Source organism: Anolis sagrei, chromosome 4, assembly GCF_037176765.1.
Source record: "Anolis sagrei isolate rAnoSag1 chromosome 4, rAnoSag1.mat, whole genome shotgun sequence".
NCBI lineage: Eukaryota > Metazoa > Chordata > Lepidosauria > Squamata > Dactyloidae > Anolis > Anolis sagrei.
The window spans coordinates 53,768,241-53,783,332 of NC_090024.1; the positions used below are offsets into that span (position 1 = coordinate 53,768,241).

Consider the following 15,092-nt stretch of genomic DNA (forward strand, 5'->3'; position numbering starts at 1 on the left):
AAACTAGGACAGTCTTCTGGGCAGGCTGGCACCATTGCAGAATAGCCTATAAATACTGCATCCTTAATCCTCCCATCACTGATTAATGTTTCCATTTCCAAGTGATCAAGACAAGCATTTTGGAGACCTCAGAGATGGGCTGGAGAGCTGTGGTGCTCAACTTAGTTTGATCAAGAATGCTTACCACTATATATTAAAATATTTTAAAAAGCAATCCTGTGGCAAGTGGGGGGATATTTTGTGTAGCTAATGTCACCTCCTGTGCCATCAGCTCACTGTAATGACGGGAGAGTGGTAAGTGGGATTCTTTTTTAAAAAAATGGAAAAATATGGCCCCATCTACACTACCACATACTGCATTTTAACTGCATTGAAGTCCATGATATGACAGTGTAGATGAGACCATAGTTTCCTGAAGCATTTGAATTCAGGGCAGAGCATGAGTATCTGATCTATAATACAGGTTAAGTATCCCTTAACCAAAATGCTTGAGTCTTTTAAGTATTTTGGAATTTTTCCAGATTTTGGAATATTTTTATTTGCACATATGACCATAATGAGATATTTTGGAGAAAGGAACAAAGTAACAGAATTCATGTATGCTTCACGTACACTTTGTACACACATTTTTATGCATGAAACAAAGCATGCATACACTGCGTGACTTAGGGCCTTTTACTCTAGCACTTAAGACCTGGCTTTTTCTAGAGTATTTGACCTATGTTAATTTATTAATATCTGTTTGTATGTATTTTATTCTGTACAATTTCGCTATGTAAATCGCCTAGAGCATCTTGGATGGAGGGCGATTAATAAGTAATTAAATATGATGATGATGAATAATTAGAAAACAATGGTGTCATTATCTCAATGACCCATATGGATAATTTTAGGTTTAGCAGTATTTCAAATTTTGAATAAATTATATTCAATTTTGGTATTTGTTACTCCAAATTGTTCTACCAGCAATGTTATACACATCTAAAAAATGGGCAACAACAAAGTTAGAGGAAGAAAAACTGGCGGTCACTCAGAGAGCAATGGAAAGAAGGCTGTATGGCATGACAATAAGAGATAAAGTCAGCAATAAAGAGCTGTGTCAAAGAACCGGGGTATGCAATATGGTCAATGAAATCTATGCCGCAAAAAGAAGATGGACAGGGCATATAGCACAAACAAAAGACAACCGATGGACATAGCGACTAATGAACTGGATACCCAGAGACCACAAGCGGCTGTTGGGCAGACCTCGTACTCAATGGGACAAACCAATTGGCCAGAAATGGAAAAGAAAAGCACAGGATCGTATAGTTTGGCAAATGGTAGATATGCGTGAAGGCCAAAGGAGTGGATTGATGTCAAGTTGAACAGATAATCAACTTGTACATAAAAGATGCAAATATTGACAGCTATCGGAATGGACAGCATGCAGTCACTTCTGTCATGCTAATAGGCTATTCTCAGAATTCTGTTGGTTTAGGGTTTTTGTTTATTTGTTTTTGCTCTGTGTGTGTTTGATATTGTAAATGAGTTATGAAAAAAGAGGGTTGCTCTTCTCAGCTATTTACATGTCATTAATTCCACATATGAGTATTATGACATGAGAAATAAAAAAAATGTTAGGCTAGACTGGGGTGTGTGAACCGCCACTTGGATTCATATATCAATTTACTTTTATTTAGTTTTTTTAATAGTCTTGGAGAAAAAAAATCATTCTGATCTGAGGAAGAAGAAATGTTAGCACTATGAATATATTAATCTATTATGGGTGATACCACACTCCTCCCAGAAAGACCAGTTCTGTGGCTTGAAGATCTAGGCAATGAATACAAATAGGCACACATTTTTTTCTGGAGAGTGATAAGGAGGTTGTACTAATTGTTCTTCTAGATCAGTGGTTCTCAACCTGTGGGTCCCCAGATGTTTTGGTCTTCAACTCCCAGAAATCCTAACAGCTGGTAAACTGGTTGGGATTTCTGAGAGTTGTAGGTAAAAACACCTGGGGACCCACAGGTTGAGAACCACTGTTCTAGATATAGATCTATGTGTATCTAGAACAGCAGAACCTTATTGATAATGAAGATGATTTATACTAGCTTTTTCCAACTTCCAAATATCTTATACTACAAGTACTGTTCTTGGCCACCCTAATTGTGGCTGATGAGAGTTGGAATACACATTAGAGAAGGCTGGTCCAAAAACATCAGCTTGTGAAGAATCCTGCTCCCTCCTGCCAAAAGGCTGGAAATGGAGAACCCACAAGTCTTACTCTTGGTTCAGAAGTAAAAATGTTTTCTGCCAAGGACTTCCAAATTCTTCCTGAATGACATGATTACTTAAAAAAAATATTCTGAGATAGTTAAAATAACTGTGTGCAAGCCTCATCTGGGAGCGGTTAAGGTTTGAACATTGGACTAAGACGGGGGGGCCCAACCTAAGGCCTGCAGGCCAAATGCAGCCCTACAAGGTCATTTTCCTGCCCCCACCGTGAAAAATGAAATTTGTGACATTTGTGTTGCCCTAAGTCTGAAACAACTTGAACAACAATCCTAATTAACTTGATTATCTGGATTCTGAGAAGCAGGGATCTGAATTCTCACTTGGCCAAGGAAGCCCACTGGGCAATCCTGGACAAGTCATGCATAGGCATAGGTAGCTGGAATTTACCATTATACTGTTGATGTAAAGTTTGCAGAAATCTTCACATCTCCATTTGAAATCAGAAATAACATTTGTTGTGAGAAGATTATATAGGAAGATAAAGACTTCTACTTGTTTTCTGCTTAAAGCATCTACATACTTCTTGTGTTTCCCAACACACTATAATTATGCAATGACTTATTTGAAAAACCAACATGGGAGTTTATCATTAGAGCATCCAGAGCATGTTGGTTGGGGGATTCTCGGAGTTATAGCCCAAAGAAGTAACTTTTCTAAGCTGTGCTGACATCTTCAGAATTTTGAAATAAGAGCCAGGTAGCCCTGTACAGCCCCTTAAACCTAAAATGCAATATGACTCTATGGAATTGTCCTGGGGCCAGAAAAAATGTAATTTCCTTCTCTCGTAAAAGCTTTCTACTCTTCTAATAGTTGGAAAGGCTATATAACATTATCAATTCCAACTGAGTACCTTTCTCAAAAATCAATAAGCCTTCTCTTATATAAATAAAACACAAAGCATTTTCTTCCTGTACAGTAAGGAAAAGTCCGTAAGAAGGTACTTCTCTTCCAAATATAAGCCACACTAATGTGGCATGTTTGACTCCTGGAAGCGAACTAGGAACTCCCTGCCACTCTCTAACTGGCCCATGAGGAAAGGAACCCTGTCAGCTTATTTTCATGTTGTTCTCCTAAGAATTTTCAGAAGTGTCATTTGGGCATGTTGAACCGAGATAAGTTTCCCTCCTATGGATTCCTCTATACCCCAAAGAAACCAAAGTCTTGAAAGCTACGAAAGAGTGAGATTGCATAGCACATGGTTACAGAGGAAGAGAAATAATATTCTGACATTCCCTCAAACATATCACTGAATTTGACCTTGTGAACCAGGAGCTTGCATTAGCACAGGCGTGGGCAAACTTTGACCGTCCGGGTGTTTTGGATTCCAACTCCCACAATTCCTAACAGCCTACTGCCTGTTAGGAATTGTAGAAGTTGGAGTCCAAAACACCTGAAGGGATAAAGTTTGTCCATGCCTGCATTAACCTGTAAATTTGTAACATTGGTCTGCAATGAAAAACATTCTTTCAATATTGTAGCTATTTTTAATGTACTTTTTGGAGCTGTATCTAAAAATTCATAATGAAATGTTATACCACACACAGTTCTTTTACAAATGTCATTATTCATTTTAATTACTATTTCAATATTAATTTCATTTAGTCAAATCTTAGCAAGTTGTGAAAAAATGGTGTGTGACAGTGCAAATCTGAAGAAATGTTTGGATTTTGAATGCCAAATTCTGATAAAATCAGAATATTTAAAAAAAACACTCAATTTTGCAGGCTTTCTGAATATTTTAACATTAAAAAAAACCCGGATATTACCAAAGTTCTTCAACGTACCACTTTGAAATGCTGCCGGAGAAAAGTAATGTGTGTGTTATTTAAACATTTTGAAGAATTGCAATCAATTTAAGAACTAGCAAAGCTAGCTAAGAGCTTTAAAAAAGGTAATAAAGTCTGTGTGTGATGAGGATTCCAAATTAATTTGAATATAAGCTGCATGTTGGGCATAACCATCCCAAAATGATACTACTTCATTTCAAGTATGCGAAATAAAATAATTGAAATGCAAATTCAGATTTGATGAAGAACCAGAGTCAAATGCAGTATTACAGGAGGACAATTTCACTCTGGCTTCAGTCCCCACAAGACAAATCAGGAGTTCTACCAAACTGACTTATGTGGTTTCTTCATTTTCCACTCTCCAATTCATATGAAAGAAATGCATGTCAGAGGGCACAATGAGATGACTGTTCTTATCTCACAAGGGCAGGCACATGGAGAAAGGACCAGCCCTTAAGGTACTAGAAGAGGACTTAAGAGAAATATCATGGTTGTGTGCCAAGTGCAAACATATTCCCTTGGTTTACTGGCCAATGTCTATTTATGTACCCTGGTTAAGAGAACACATTTTATCCATAAATTCTAATGAAGGCAGACGTTCCTAATCTAGTACTATATAATGAATGGTTGCCAGATTAAAAGTTCTACAAGACAGAACTGGAATTGCTAGATAAAATGAATTTCTTCACCCTAGATAAGAGGTTCTATCTTTAAGGATTATGTCAATGGATGATAACTCAAGAAAAGGCATTATCTTACCAACAGGAATAAAGCATGTTTATTTCCCAAAGGTAAAGAAATGTGTGGCATTATCTTCCATTTTTAAAACACGTGGGCCATGTTATTTAAATAAATCATGTAATGCTTCTTCATAATCTGTTTTTCCAGTTCAACACATTTGTTGTGAGTATCCCAAGAGTTAATTTTTAAGCATTTTTCCTGATACAAGATAAAAAATGTCATTGAAAAGATGTTGAGGAAACTGTATTGTTAGCTGATGAAAAAATAACAACCTGAAAAACCATTTTATTTATCTATTTGTTTAGAGTGTACAAGCACTAAGAACAAGCTCTTGATTTGACGGTCTCCAATTAGGAAGAAAGGTCTATCAAGTTTGTAAGCTGACACTTTCCCTTTCTGGGGCAACAGTTGTGTTTCTTGTCTAGTAGTAAATATAGCTTGCTATGAACTGATAAACCATGGATGGTTTTGCCCTTTAAACAAAAAACCAAGTAGGTTCTAAGATGTCTTGACAATTCAGAAGTCACAACAAACTATAGTTCGTACTACATAGAAAACCTAGTTTGCAGCCACAGGGAGAAAGGTAGCATGTAAGCCAATAGTTTATACTTGGACCTCCAAACTATTAAGTTTGGAGGAATTCTACTCTAAAATAATAGAATTAGTATTTTAGAATGGTGAAGATAGGACTTTAGCTCAGGAATGGGCAACACATAGTCATGGGCTACATGCATCTCCACTAGATTTTGCAGTGCCATCACCCTCAGTGCCAAAATTACTGCTACAGCAAAACAGTTCCCTTCAAGAACAAGGTTCAGGAAGTGTGTGTCAAACCACAAGAAAAACCTACAACAACCCAGTGATTCCAGCCACGAAAGCCTTTGACAATACATTAAACCCCAAGATATTTTCCTAAAAGCACAACTGTGTTTTGAAACAAGGACCACACTCCTACACATTTTTGTTCTTAAAGAGTAATGCAGATGTTTGGGGTTTTTTGCCACTGCCAGATTTCAGTGATAATGAGGTGTGACAGTGTGTGTGAGAGAGAAAAACAGACCTTGGTGGGTTCCAGAGGGCAAAATGCCATCTCTGGTGTCATATAAGCCCACCACAAGTTGACAGAACTGTAAGATTGAGAATTATTTTGAAGTTCTCTCTGCAAACTTACATCCTGTAATTCAAAAGACCCATGACTAACATGTTGGCTTTATTCCTACAGCTGTTTAGTTGAAAACCAATGTATTTTAAGCAGTACATACAGTAGTACCAGAAAAGTATTTTTAAAAGACGGAAAAATATTTAAATAATTTGTCTCTTTCAATGAGAGTCCCCTTTTCTTGAAAAATCTGTGACTTTATGAAGGAGATTTATTTGCATCAATGGATTTCAAGTTGTGTGATGTAAGCAATAACCTTATAGATCAGGCATGGACAAACTTTGGCCTTCCAGTTGTTTTGGACTTCAGCGCCCACAATTCCTGACAGCTGGTTGACAGGAATTGTGGGACTGGTCCAAAACACCTGGAGGGCCGAAGTTTGCCCATGCCTGTTATAGAGGCTTATCTGGCAATAAGCCCCATCAGACATACTTTCTATGTAAAACACATACAGAGGATTCATTTTAAAATAACGAAAGTAACTTCAAGCACTGCATGATAGTTGCATAAAACATACTGGAGTACAGATTTTCTTTTGGAAGTCAGTATACAGGAACTAATATAGTATAATCCCAGTTGGCATCCTGCAACATCATAAATTACTACTTTATTTGTTCACTTTCATATATAGGCTTCCATCTCAGTTGATCTTGGCATGGTTCAGAGAATGAGACCAAAAGAAGTAATGACAATTTCATGGTGGCTGCTAAGAATGCACCATGGTGAAATATGAACTCACTGATCTACCACTTTCAGATCCCACACTTTGGATTACTCGTAGATTTGGGTTTAGCAGTTTTTAACTTATTCATTTTCCCCTCTAAATAGATTGGAGAGGGGAAGGAGCATCTCATGAAATTAGTTATACAAAATCATAGAGGACTGAATCCAAAAAAAATATTCATTTTGTGGACAGAAGGGCTCCATTTACACATAGCGCCTCTAGTTGATTTTGAAGTATCTTTTTCTTCATCTCAGCTTCAGCCTTGTCATAGCACATTCAGGAGCCAGTGGGAAGGAGTGGGGAAGTCAATCCCAATTGCACACACTGAAATGTGGGTATAACTACCCTATATACTCATGTATAAGTCTAGACATTTTAGTCAAAAAAATAAACCCAAGAAACCTGAGTCGATATATCTATAGTAGAGTACCTTAACTCTAATAATAATTTTAAAAGGAACCATCCCCTTCTCTGAGTGGAGTGATGAAGTTTAGTCCATTCCAGGAGAACCTAAACGGAGTACCAATACCCTCTACTCTTTCCATTATGGCACAGCTTCTGGCCTTTTGAATGCCTGGGCAGGAAAATAGCAGTAACAGTACTTTCAGTCAGCATTGATGCTTTCCCCCCTCTGAAGAATGACCCTTGACTTATCCATGGGTCATATCAAAATCCATAATTTTGGCCCCAAAACCAATTTTCAGCTTATCCATTAGGTTGATGTATACATAAGGATATATGTTATTTGTGCCAAAGTTAAGACTATTGAACCTATCATCCAGGTCCAGATAGTTCTGTATTACCTAACTGCAAAATATTTTGAAACCACCACTAAGAAGATAAAGATAACGTTACCATCCTATCATATGAATAGTTTTGAGAAGGAGGATCCTAGAATCATAGAGTTGGAAGAGACCACATAGGCCATCAAGTCCAACCCCCTGCCAACTTGCACTGTCAAATAAGTATGGTCAGGGCATATTTAACTGGACTGCTAGAACGAATTGTGCACAGTAATGACATTCTATCCCATAATGACTAGCAAGATAATTATATAACCACTGGCTTTGAAAGGAGCTAGCCATGTTACTCTGTTGCAAGTGAAACAACAGAGTCCTATAATACCTTTAAGATCAGTCAATCTAAACCATGAAGTGGAGGACTGCTTCATGCTCCCTCAGACTTTTGGCAGGCCAGACTGCATATATCTTATTTGTAGTGCAAAAATATGAAAGAGCAATACAATATTTAAAATAAGAACAATGTTAACCAACATAAACTTACCAGTATTTTAATGGGAAGTATGGGCCTGCTTTCAGCTGATGAGATAGTCAAGTTAATGAGGATTGTTGTTGTTGTGTGCCTTGATGTCATTTCAAACTTTCTGTCTAAAGCTTAGGTCAGGTACATGAACTTGGAGGGCCGTATCTGTCCTGTGGTCCTTAGTTTGGGGACCCCTGGTCTAAATACTACATGACTTCTTGTTGTTTGTAAAAAAAAAAGTAGATATTTATTCTGTATGTTTATAAAATGAAATTCTTGCTTTTATTGTAACAATGAAAAAAATGCCATTATAATTTATTTTGACTGTCTTTTCAAAAAATGTGCAGAGTAATTGTTTTCAATCTATTATTGTCTACTTAATTTTCTTGCAGTGACTTATGAGTGCAAGAAAACATGATTGACAGCTAACAAACAAAAAAGTATACATTGATAATCTTCCCTAAGGCATACCGATAACACCAAAATTAATTTGTAACCCATTTCCACAGTTTATTAAAAGGAAGGATGCATTTCAGTTTGGATCCTGCCTATCTTCGAGACTGTATCCTCTCCTATCAACTGGTGCGAACTCTAAGATCTGCCACGGAGGCCCTCATTATGGTTCCGCCACCGTCATAAGCATGGTTGGTGGGGATGAGGGAGAGGGCCTTTTCGGTGGTGGGCCCCAGCCTTTGGAATGCCCTCCCCAGGGAAATTAGATAGGCCCCCACACTGCCCTCCTTTTGTAGGGATTTGAAGACATGGCTTTTCAAACAAGCTTTTGAGAATGCTTAGTCCCTAGTTGTTCTGCGCAGTAGTCGCACTTACTTGCTTTTACTTACTTGCTTTTAATCCCATGTCCTCTCTCCATTGTTGCAGGTGGCACTATTGTTTACACTGGCCAAGTTTACAGAAGCTACCTCCATTGATTGATGACCTCAGTTTTATAGAATGTGAGTTGATGTTTTTATATGCATATGTGTTTCATTTTATTGTATTTTTATACTGTGCTTCATTTATGTTGTTTTTAGGCACTTTGTGCCATCTGTAAGCTGCGCCGGGTCCCTTTGGGGAGATGGTGGCGGGATAGAAGACTTAAGCTATTATTATATTGTTTTGATGTCAATTTCTCTAAGAGACAAACGATTAGTGGAATTTTTAAAACATAAGAGAAAATGGTGTACTACTACAGCAGCGTTTTTCAACCTGGGAGACAGGACCCCTGGGGGAGGGGGTCATGAGGGGGTGTCAGAGGGGTTGCCAAAGTCCATCAGAAAACATAGTATTTTCTGTTAGTCATTGGGGTTCTATGTGGGAAGTTTTGCCCAATTCCATTGTTGGTGGGGTTCAGAATGCTCTTTGATTGTAGGTGAATTATAAATCCCAGTAGCTACAACTCCCAAATATCAAGGTCTATTTTCCGCAAGCTCCACCAGTGTTCACATTTGGGCATATTGAGTATTTGTGCCAGGTTTGGTGTAGATCCATCATTGTTTGAGTCTATAGTGCCCTATGGATGTAGGTGAAGTACAACTCAAAAACTCAAGGTCAATGCCCACCAAACCCTTCCAGTATTTTCTGTTGGTCATGGGAATGCTGTATGCCAAGTTTGGTTCAAATCCATTATTGGTGGAGTTCGGAATGCCTTTTTATTGTAGGTCAACTATAAATTCAAGCAACTATAACTCCCAAATGACAAATTCAATCCTCTCCAACCCTACCAGTATTCAAATTTGGGCGTATCAGGGATTTGTGCCAAATTTGGTCCAATGAATGAAAATACATCCTACATATCAGATATTTACATTACAATTAATAACAAAATGACAGCTATGAAGTACCAACAAAAATAATTTAATTGTTGGGAGTCACCATGACATGAGGAACTGTACTAAGGGGTCGTGGCATTAGGAAGGGTGAGAAGCACTGTACTATAACTTCTAAAAAGTAAATAAAAATGCATTAAGGTTTCACAGTTTTGGACCATATTTCTATCTCCAACTGGTATAACTTTAAATGTGATCTCTTTTCTGTGCAAGGATGGGAAATTGAGGCTCTTCTAATAGTTTTCATCTACAGCTCCCATCAACCCCAGCCAGCATAGTCAATGGTGAGAGAAAACAAGCATTGGTGTATGAAAATGGTGCAAAGCATAAAAAAGGGGGAGGTGTATTTTTTAACATCATACAATATATATGCGTGTTTCTTATTCTGTGGGAAGGAAGCACAAACATTTCGCATATAAAATAATGGAGTACTTCAAATTAAGGACAAAATACAGACTATTTCAATGCTATTTCAAAGCAATATTCACAGGCGATCCAACACTCAGCTGAGCAAACATATTGGTTCCTTTTTGTTCTAATTCTACATTTCAAAGCACGCTGTAGCTGAGCCAAATATTTTTATAACGGTTTTAAAGGACAGTTTCATTTCCTGCAGCTTGCTTCAGAGCACGAAGGTCTTTAAAAAGAAAACACACATACACACACACAACAAAATTGTGCCTCTGTGAGGGGGAAGGGAAGGAGAGGAAGGATGTTGCCTGGAAGGGGATGTGCCTCCCAACCTTTGCTTGGCTATCATTTCACCTTCTTGCAGCTGTCTAGTAGAGAAGAGCCCTCCAAACTGCCTGTATTTTCAGCTACACTGCTATCATGACTGTTCAGTATTACCTACAGGGACGTATTGTGTTAATATAAAAAATGAAAAGCTACATATGTGTATGTATATACATACATTACTAAAATATAATAATTGTATATTATATATTACATGTAATATTACTAATAATATTGCAGTATAGTTGTATAGAACAATATAGATATATATAATACTAATATTGTGCTATGCTAATCATATATTTTATAATAAACCTAAAGGTTTCCCCTGACATTAAGCCTAGTCTAGACTCTGGGAGGGTTGTGCTCATCTCCATTTCTAAGCCAAAGAGCCAGCATTGTCCGTAGACATCTCCAAAGTGGCCGGCATGTAAAAAATGAAAAACTGTGTGTATGTGTATAAAACTAAAATATACAATGATATACAATTGAATAATTGTATATCATATATTACATGCAATGTTACTAAGAATATCTCAGTATAGTGGTATAGTACAATCTGAATGCGATTTTCCAGCTTCTTGGCGGAGTTTTGGAAAGGATGGCCCATGAGGTTTCTTCCTATTCTATGGTTTTATAGTAATATATAATACTAATATTGTGCCATGTTAATAACATAACATGTTGTATAGTAAAGGTAAAGGATTCCCCTGACATTAAGTCTAATTGTGACTGACTCTGGTAGGTGGTGCTCATCTCCATTTCTAAGCTGAAGAGCTGCCGTTGTTCGTAGACACCTCCAAGGTCATTCCAGCATAACTGCATGGAGCACTGTTACCTTTCAGCAGAAGTGGTACCTAATGATCTACTCACATTGGCATGTTTTTGAACTGCTAGGTTGGTAGAAGCTGGGCCTAGCAGCGGGAGCTCACCCAGCTCCCCAGATTCGAACTGCCGACCTTTTGGTCAGCAAGTTCAGCAGCTCAGCGGTTAACCCGCTGTGCCACCAGGGGGCCCAATATATTGTATGTACATAGTAATATTGCATGTACTATATAATATTCAATTATTATATTATATTAGCATATTATATTACATTATAATATTATGATCAATATTATATGTATATATTGTATGGACATATAATACTGATCATAAGATTATAATGTAATACAACATAATACTAATAATACAATACATTATAATAATTATATAACATATATTACATGTAATATCACTAATAATATTGAAGTATAGTAATATATAGTATTAATATTGTGCTATGTTAATAATATAATGCAATACAATATTACTAATAATATTGCAGTATAGGGTCTAGTGTTATAGGGAAGAGGGAGCAAGCTTGTTTTCTGCTGTCCTGGAGACTGGGACGAGAAACAATAGCTTCAAGCTACTGGACATAAGAACTTCCTGATTGTGAGAGCTGTTCAGCAGTGGAACTCTCTGCCCCAGAATGTGGTGGAGGCTCCTTCTTTGGAGACTTTTAAACAGAGGCTGAATGGCCATATGTCTGGAGTGCTTTGAATGAGATTTTACTGTTTCTTGGTAGGGGGTTGGACTGGAAGGCCCATGAGGTCTCTATAATTCTAGTACATTATGGTGATATATAATAATATTGTGTTATGCTAATAATATAGTAGATTGTATATACATATAATACTTGTAAGCCGCTCTGAGTCCCCTTCGGGGTGAGAGCGGGGTATAAATATAGTATATATATGTGTGTGTGTATTTGTTTCTCTCTCTCTCTCTCTGTGTGCGTGTGTGTGTATATATATATACACACACACACACACACACATAAATAGAAGTGTGTATATTTACTATATTTATACTCCACTCAGAGCGGCTTACAAGTATTAAATGTGTCTATAGTCAACGCCGGCTCTTTGCTTTAGAAATGGAGATAAGCACAAACCCCCAGAGTCGGACACAACTGGACTTAATGTCAGGGGAAAACCTTTACCTATGAGTCCCCTTCGGGGTGAGAGAGGGTGCAGTGGGCCTGTGTGTGTATGTGCATACTAGCTGTCCCCTGCCATGTGTTGCTGTGACCCAGTCTGTGTATATGTGTTTTGTGTGTATATATGTGTGTGTATATATTTGTGTATATGTATGTTTGCGTGTGGTTTTCCCACAAACGAACATTAAATTTTTATTTATATAGGTGATCACTCGTTGGCTTGATAGGTATATTGTGTCCAAATTTGGTGTCAATTTGGTGTCAAATTTGGTGTCAATTGTGTCCAAATTTGGTTTTTGAGTTATGTTAATCCCACAAACGAACATTACATTTTTTATTTTTATATGGAAGATATGCTTCCACCATGTTTAGAGCTGTCTCTAAAATACAGCCACCATCCTTCTCTGTGCTAAGAGAATATTTTCAGAATGGAAGCAGGAAGGTCACTATAGGGAGGTCCACTCAAAAGCCAGCCTTGGCCGGGCACACTGTGCTCTCAAAAGCCTCTGCTGCAGGAGCCCACCTTGATGATGCCCAAAGGGAAGGCTTTCAAGGAGGAGGAGAAAAAATATTTAGAGTATCTTCCTGACACCTTGACCTCTGCTGTCAGGGTTTCCTCCAATCCGGGCGCACAATCCTGACAAAGCTCCATCAACCGGGCGCCTTTGGAGCCTCCCTCCCAGGCTGCGGCGGCGGCGTTGTCATGAGGAGGGGTCCATTTTCCCTCCCTCCCTCCCTTCTTCCTTTTGCACAAACCCAGGCGAGGCTCCTCCATCAGCAGACCCCCAGGCTTGCTTTTCTTCTCTTCCACCCTTAGCATTTGGGGTCTGTCTCTACCTCCACCCCTTTCCTATCCCCAAATGACACCTTCACAATACATTTGGACAGAAATGCCAACATTATTATTATTATTTTACACAAGATCTATATGCTGGATTTCTTATCACAAAATCACAAGTCGAACACTTCCCAAGTGTCTAGGACTGTGTGATGTATAATTAATAATAATAATAATAATAATAATAATAATGTGATGTATTATTATTATTATTATTGCTACTACTGTGGTTAAAAGAGCCCACTGCTATCCCCAAATGACACCTTCAAAATACATTTTGACATAAATTGCAACATTATAATTATTATTATTATTATTGTTGCTACTCCTATGGTTAAATGAGCCCACACACACACAAGACATCCGACCTCGAACGCCTGGAATATTCTCAGCAGAGGAGGGGTGGAAAGGGAAGGGGAAAGAGAGGAAGAGGAGGAGGAAGAGGAAGAGGAGGGGAAGGCAGCCCCGACAATGGAAGGGATGGGATTCTCATTCAACGCAGCCAGGGCGACAGCAGAGGAGGCGCGGCACTAGGACGGAGCCTGCAAAAGCCGCTCTTCCTTTCTCTTCTGGTGCAGATCTGGGTTATGCAATGCCCTGCTGCAGCGGCTGTGTCCGGCCCCACGTAGGCAAACGCCCAAAGAGACCCACGGAGGACGAGGAGGAGAAGGCAGAGCTGTACCTGTAGGAGCGCTCCCCTCGCACCGTGTGCTTCCTGAAAGGGATGATGGTGGTGCCGTTATCCTGGATGATGTCGTTGTTGTTCTCTCCATTTGGGGACAGCGCTTGGGTCGGTCCAGGCATTGGAGCGCTCCCAGGAGGGTGCGGGGAAGCAGCCAGCCGCCCTCGCCCCGCTGCCTGCAAGCAAGCGCGCAAAAGGGAAGCGCCGCGATGGAGGAGAACGAGAGACACAGACAGAGAGAGGCAGAGCGGGCTCCCTCCTTCGCGGCGGCGGCGGCGGCGGTGGTGGCGGGGTCCCTCCGTCTCCTCCTCCTCCTCCTCGCCCCCTCCCCTCCCCGGTGACGTCAAACAGCCGGGAGCAGCACCCAGCAGGCCACGTGACACGGCTCCTCGCCATAGCAACGCGCTAACTCATCAAGATCCCTCCCCCTCCCCTCCTCTCCTCTCCATCCACACACACAAGGGCTCGCGCCCGCCACCACCGCGGCCACCACACGAAGGCAGGCGCAAAAAGGGGGCAGGCCCAGCACATCTGGCGCGGGGAAGAGCGCTCAGGGCGCGACTGCGCCTGCGCGCTCCCCTCCCCTCCTCGTTGGCTGCCCTTCCTCGACAATGTCCCTTCATTTCCATACTCTCCAAATGCCGCTCAATAGACGCATTGGGCTCTTGGCTGCCTTGTGGCTCAAAGCAGGCACAGGAAAGGATGCCTTGTGGAACCCACCCTTTGAGCTTTTTTTTACACATTCTCTCTCTCTATGTGTGTACACACACACACACAGATATATACACAGGCAAAAGGACAGGATGCCTTGTGGAACCCAGTCAGCGCCACCCTTTCAGATTTTTTTTACACATTCTCTCTCTATGTGTACACATACAAATATATACACAGGCAAAAGGACAGGATGCCTTGTGGAACCAGTCAGAGCCACCCTTTGAGCTCTTTTACATACACATTATATAGACACACACACATATACACACAGGCAAAAGGATAGGATGCCACCCTTTGAGCTTTTTCACATGTACTGCGGATGTGTATATATAGACACACACATACACACAGGCCAAAGG

At 39.7% G+C, this 15,092-nt stretch overlaps 1 protein-coding gene across 3 annotated transcripts in view; it reads right to left on the reverse strand.

Moving 5' to 3' along the window:
• MAPRE2 (microtubule associated protein RP/EB family member 2) overlaps nt 1-15,092 on the reverse strand; it is a 132,467-nt gene that overhangs the window by 54,652 nt on the left and 62,723 nt on the right. For 2 of the 3 annotated variants that reach the window (XM_060775275.2, XM_060775271.2), the window contains exon 1: nt 14,020-14,311. The exons of the other annotated variant lie outside the window; for it this stretch is intronic. In XM_060775275.2, coding sequence (XP_060631258.2) covers nt 14,020-14,110 — 91 coding nt within the window. In that variant the 5' untranslated portion in view covers nt 14,111-14,311. Of the gene's footprint in view, nt 1-14,019; nt 14,312-15,092 lie in introns of those variants that run through there. 3 annotated transcript variants of the gene reach the window in all.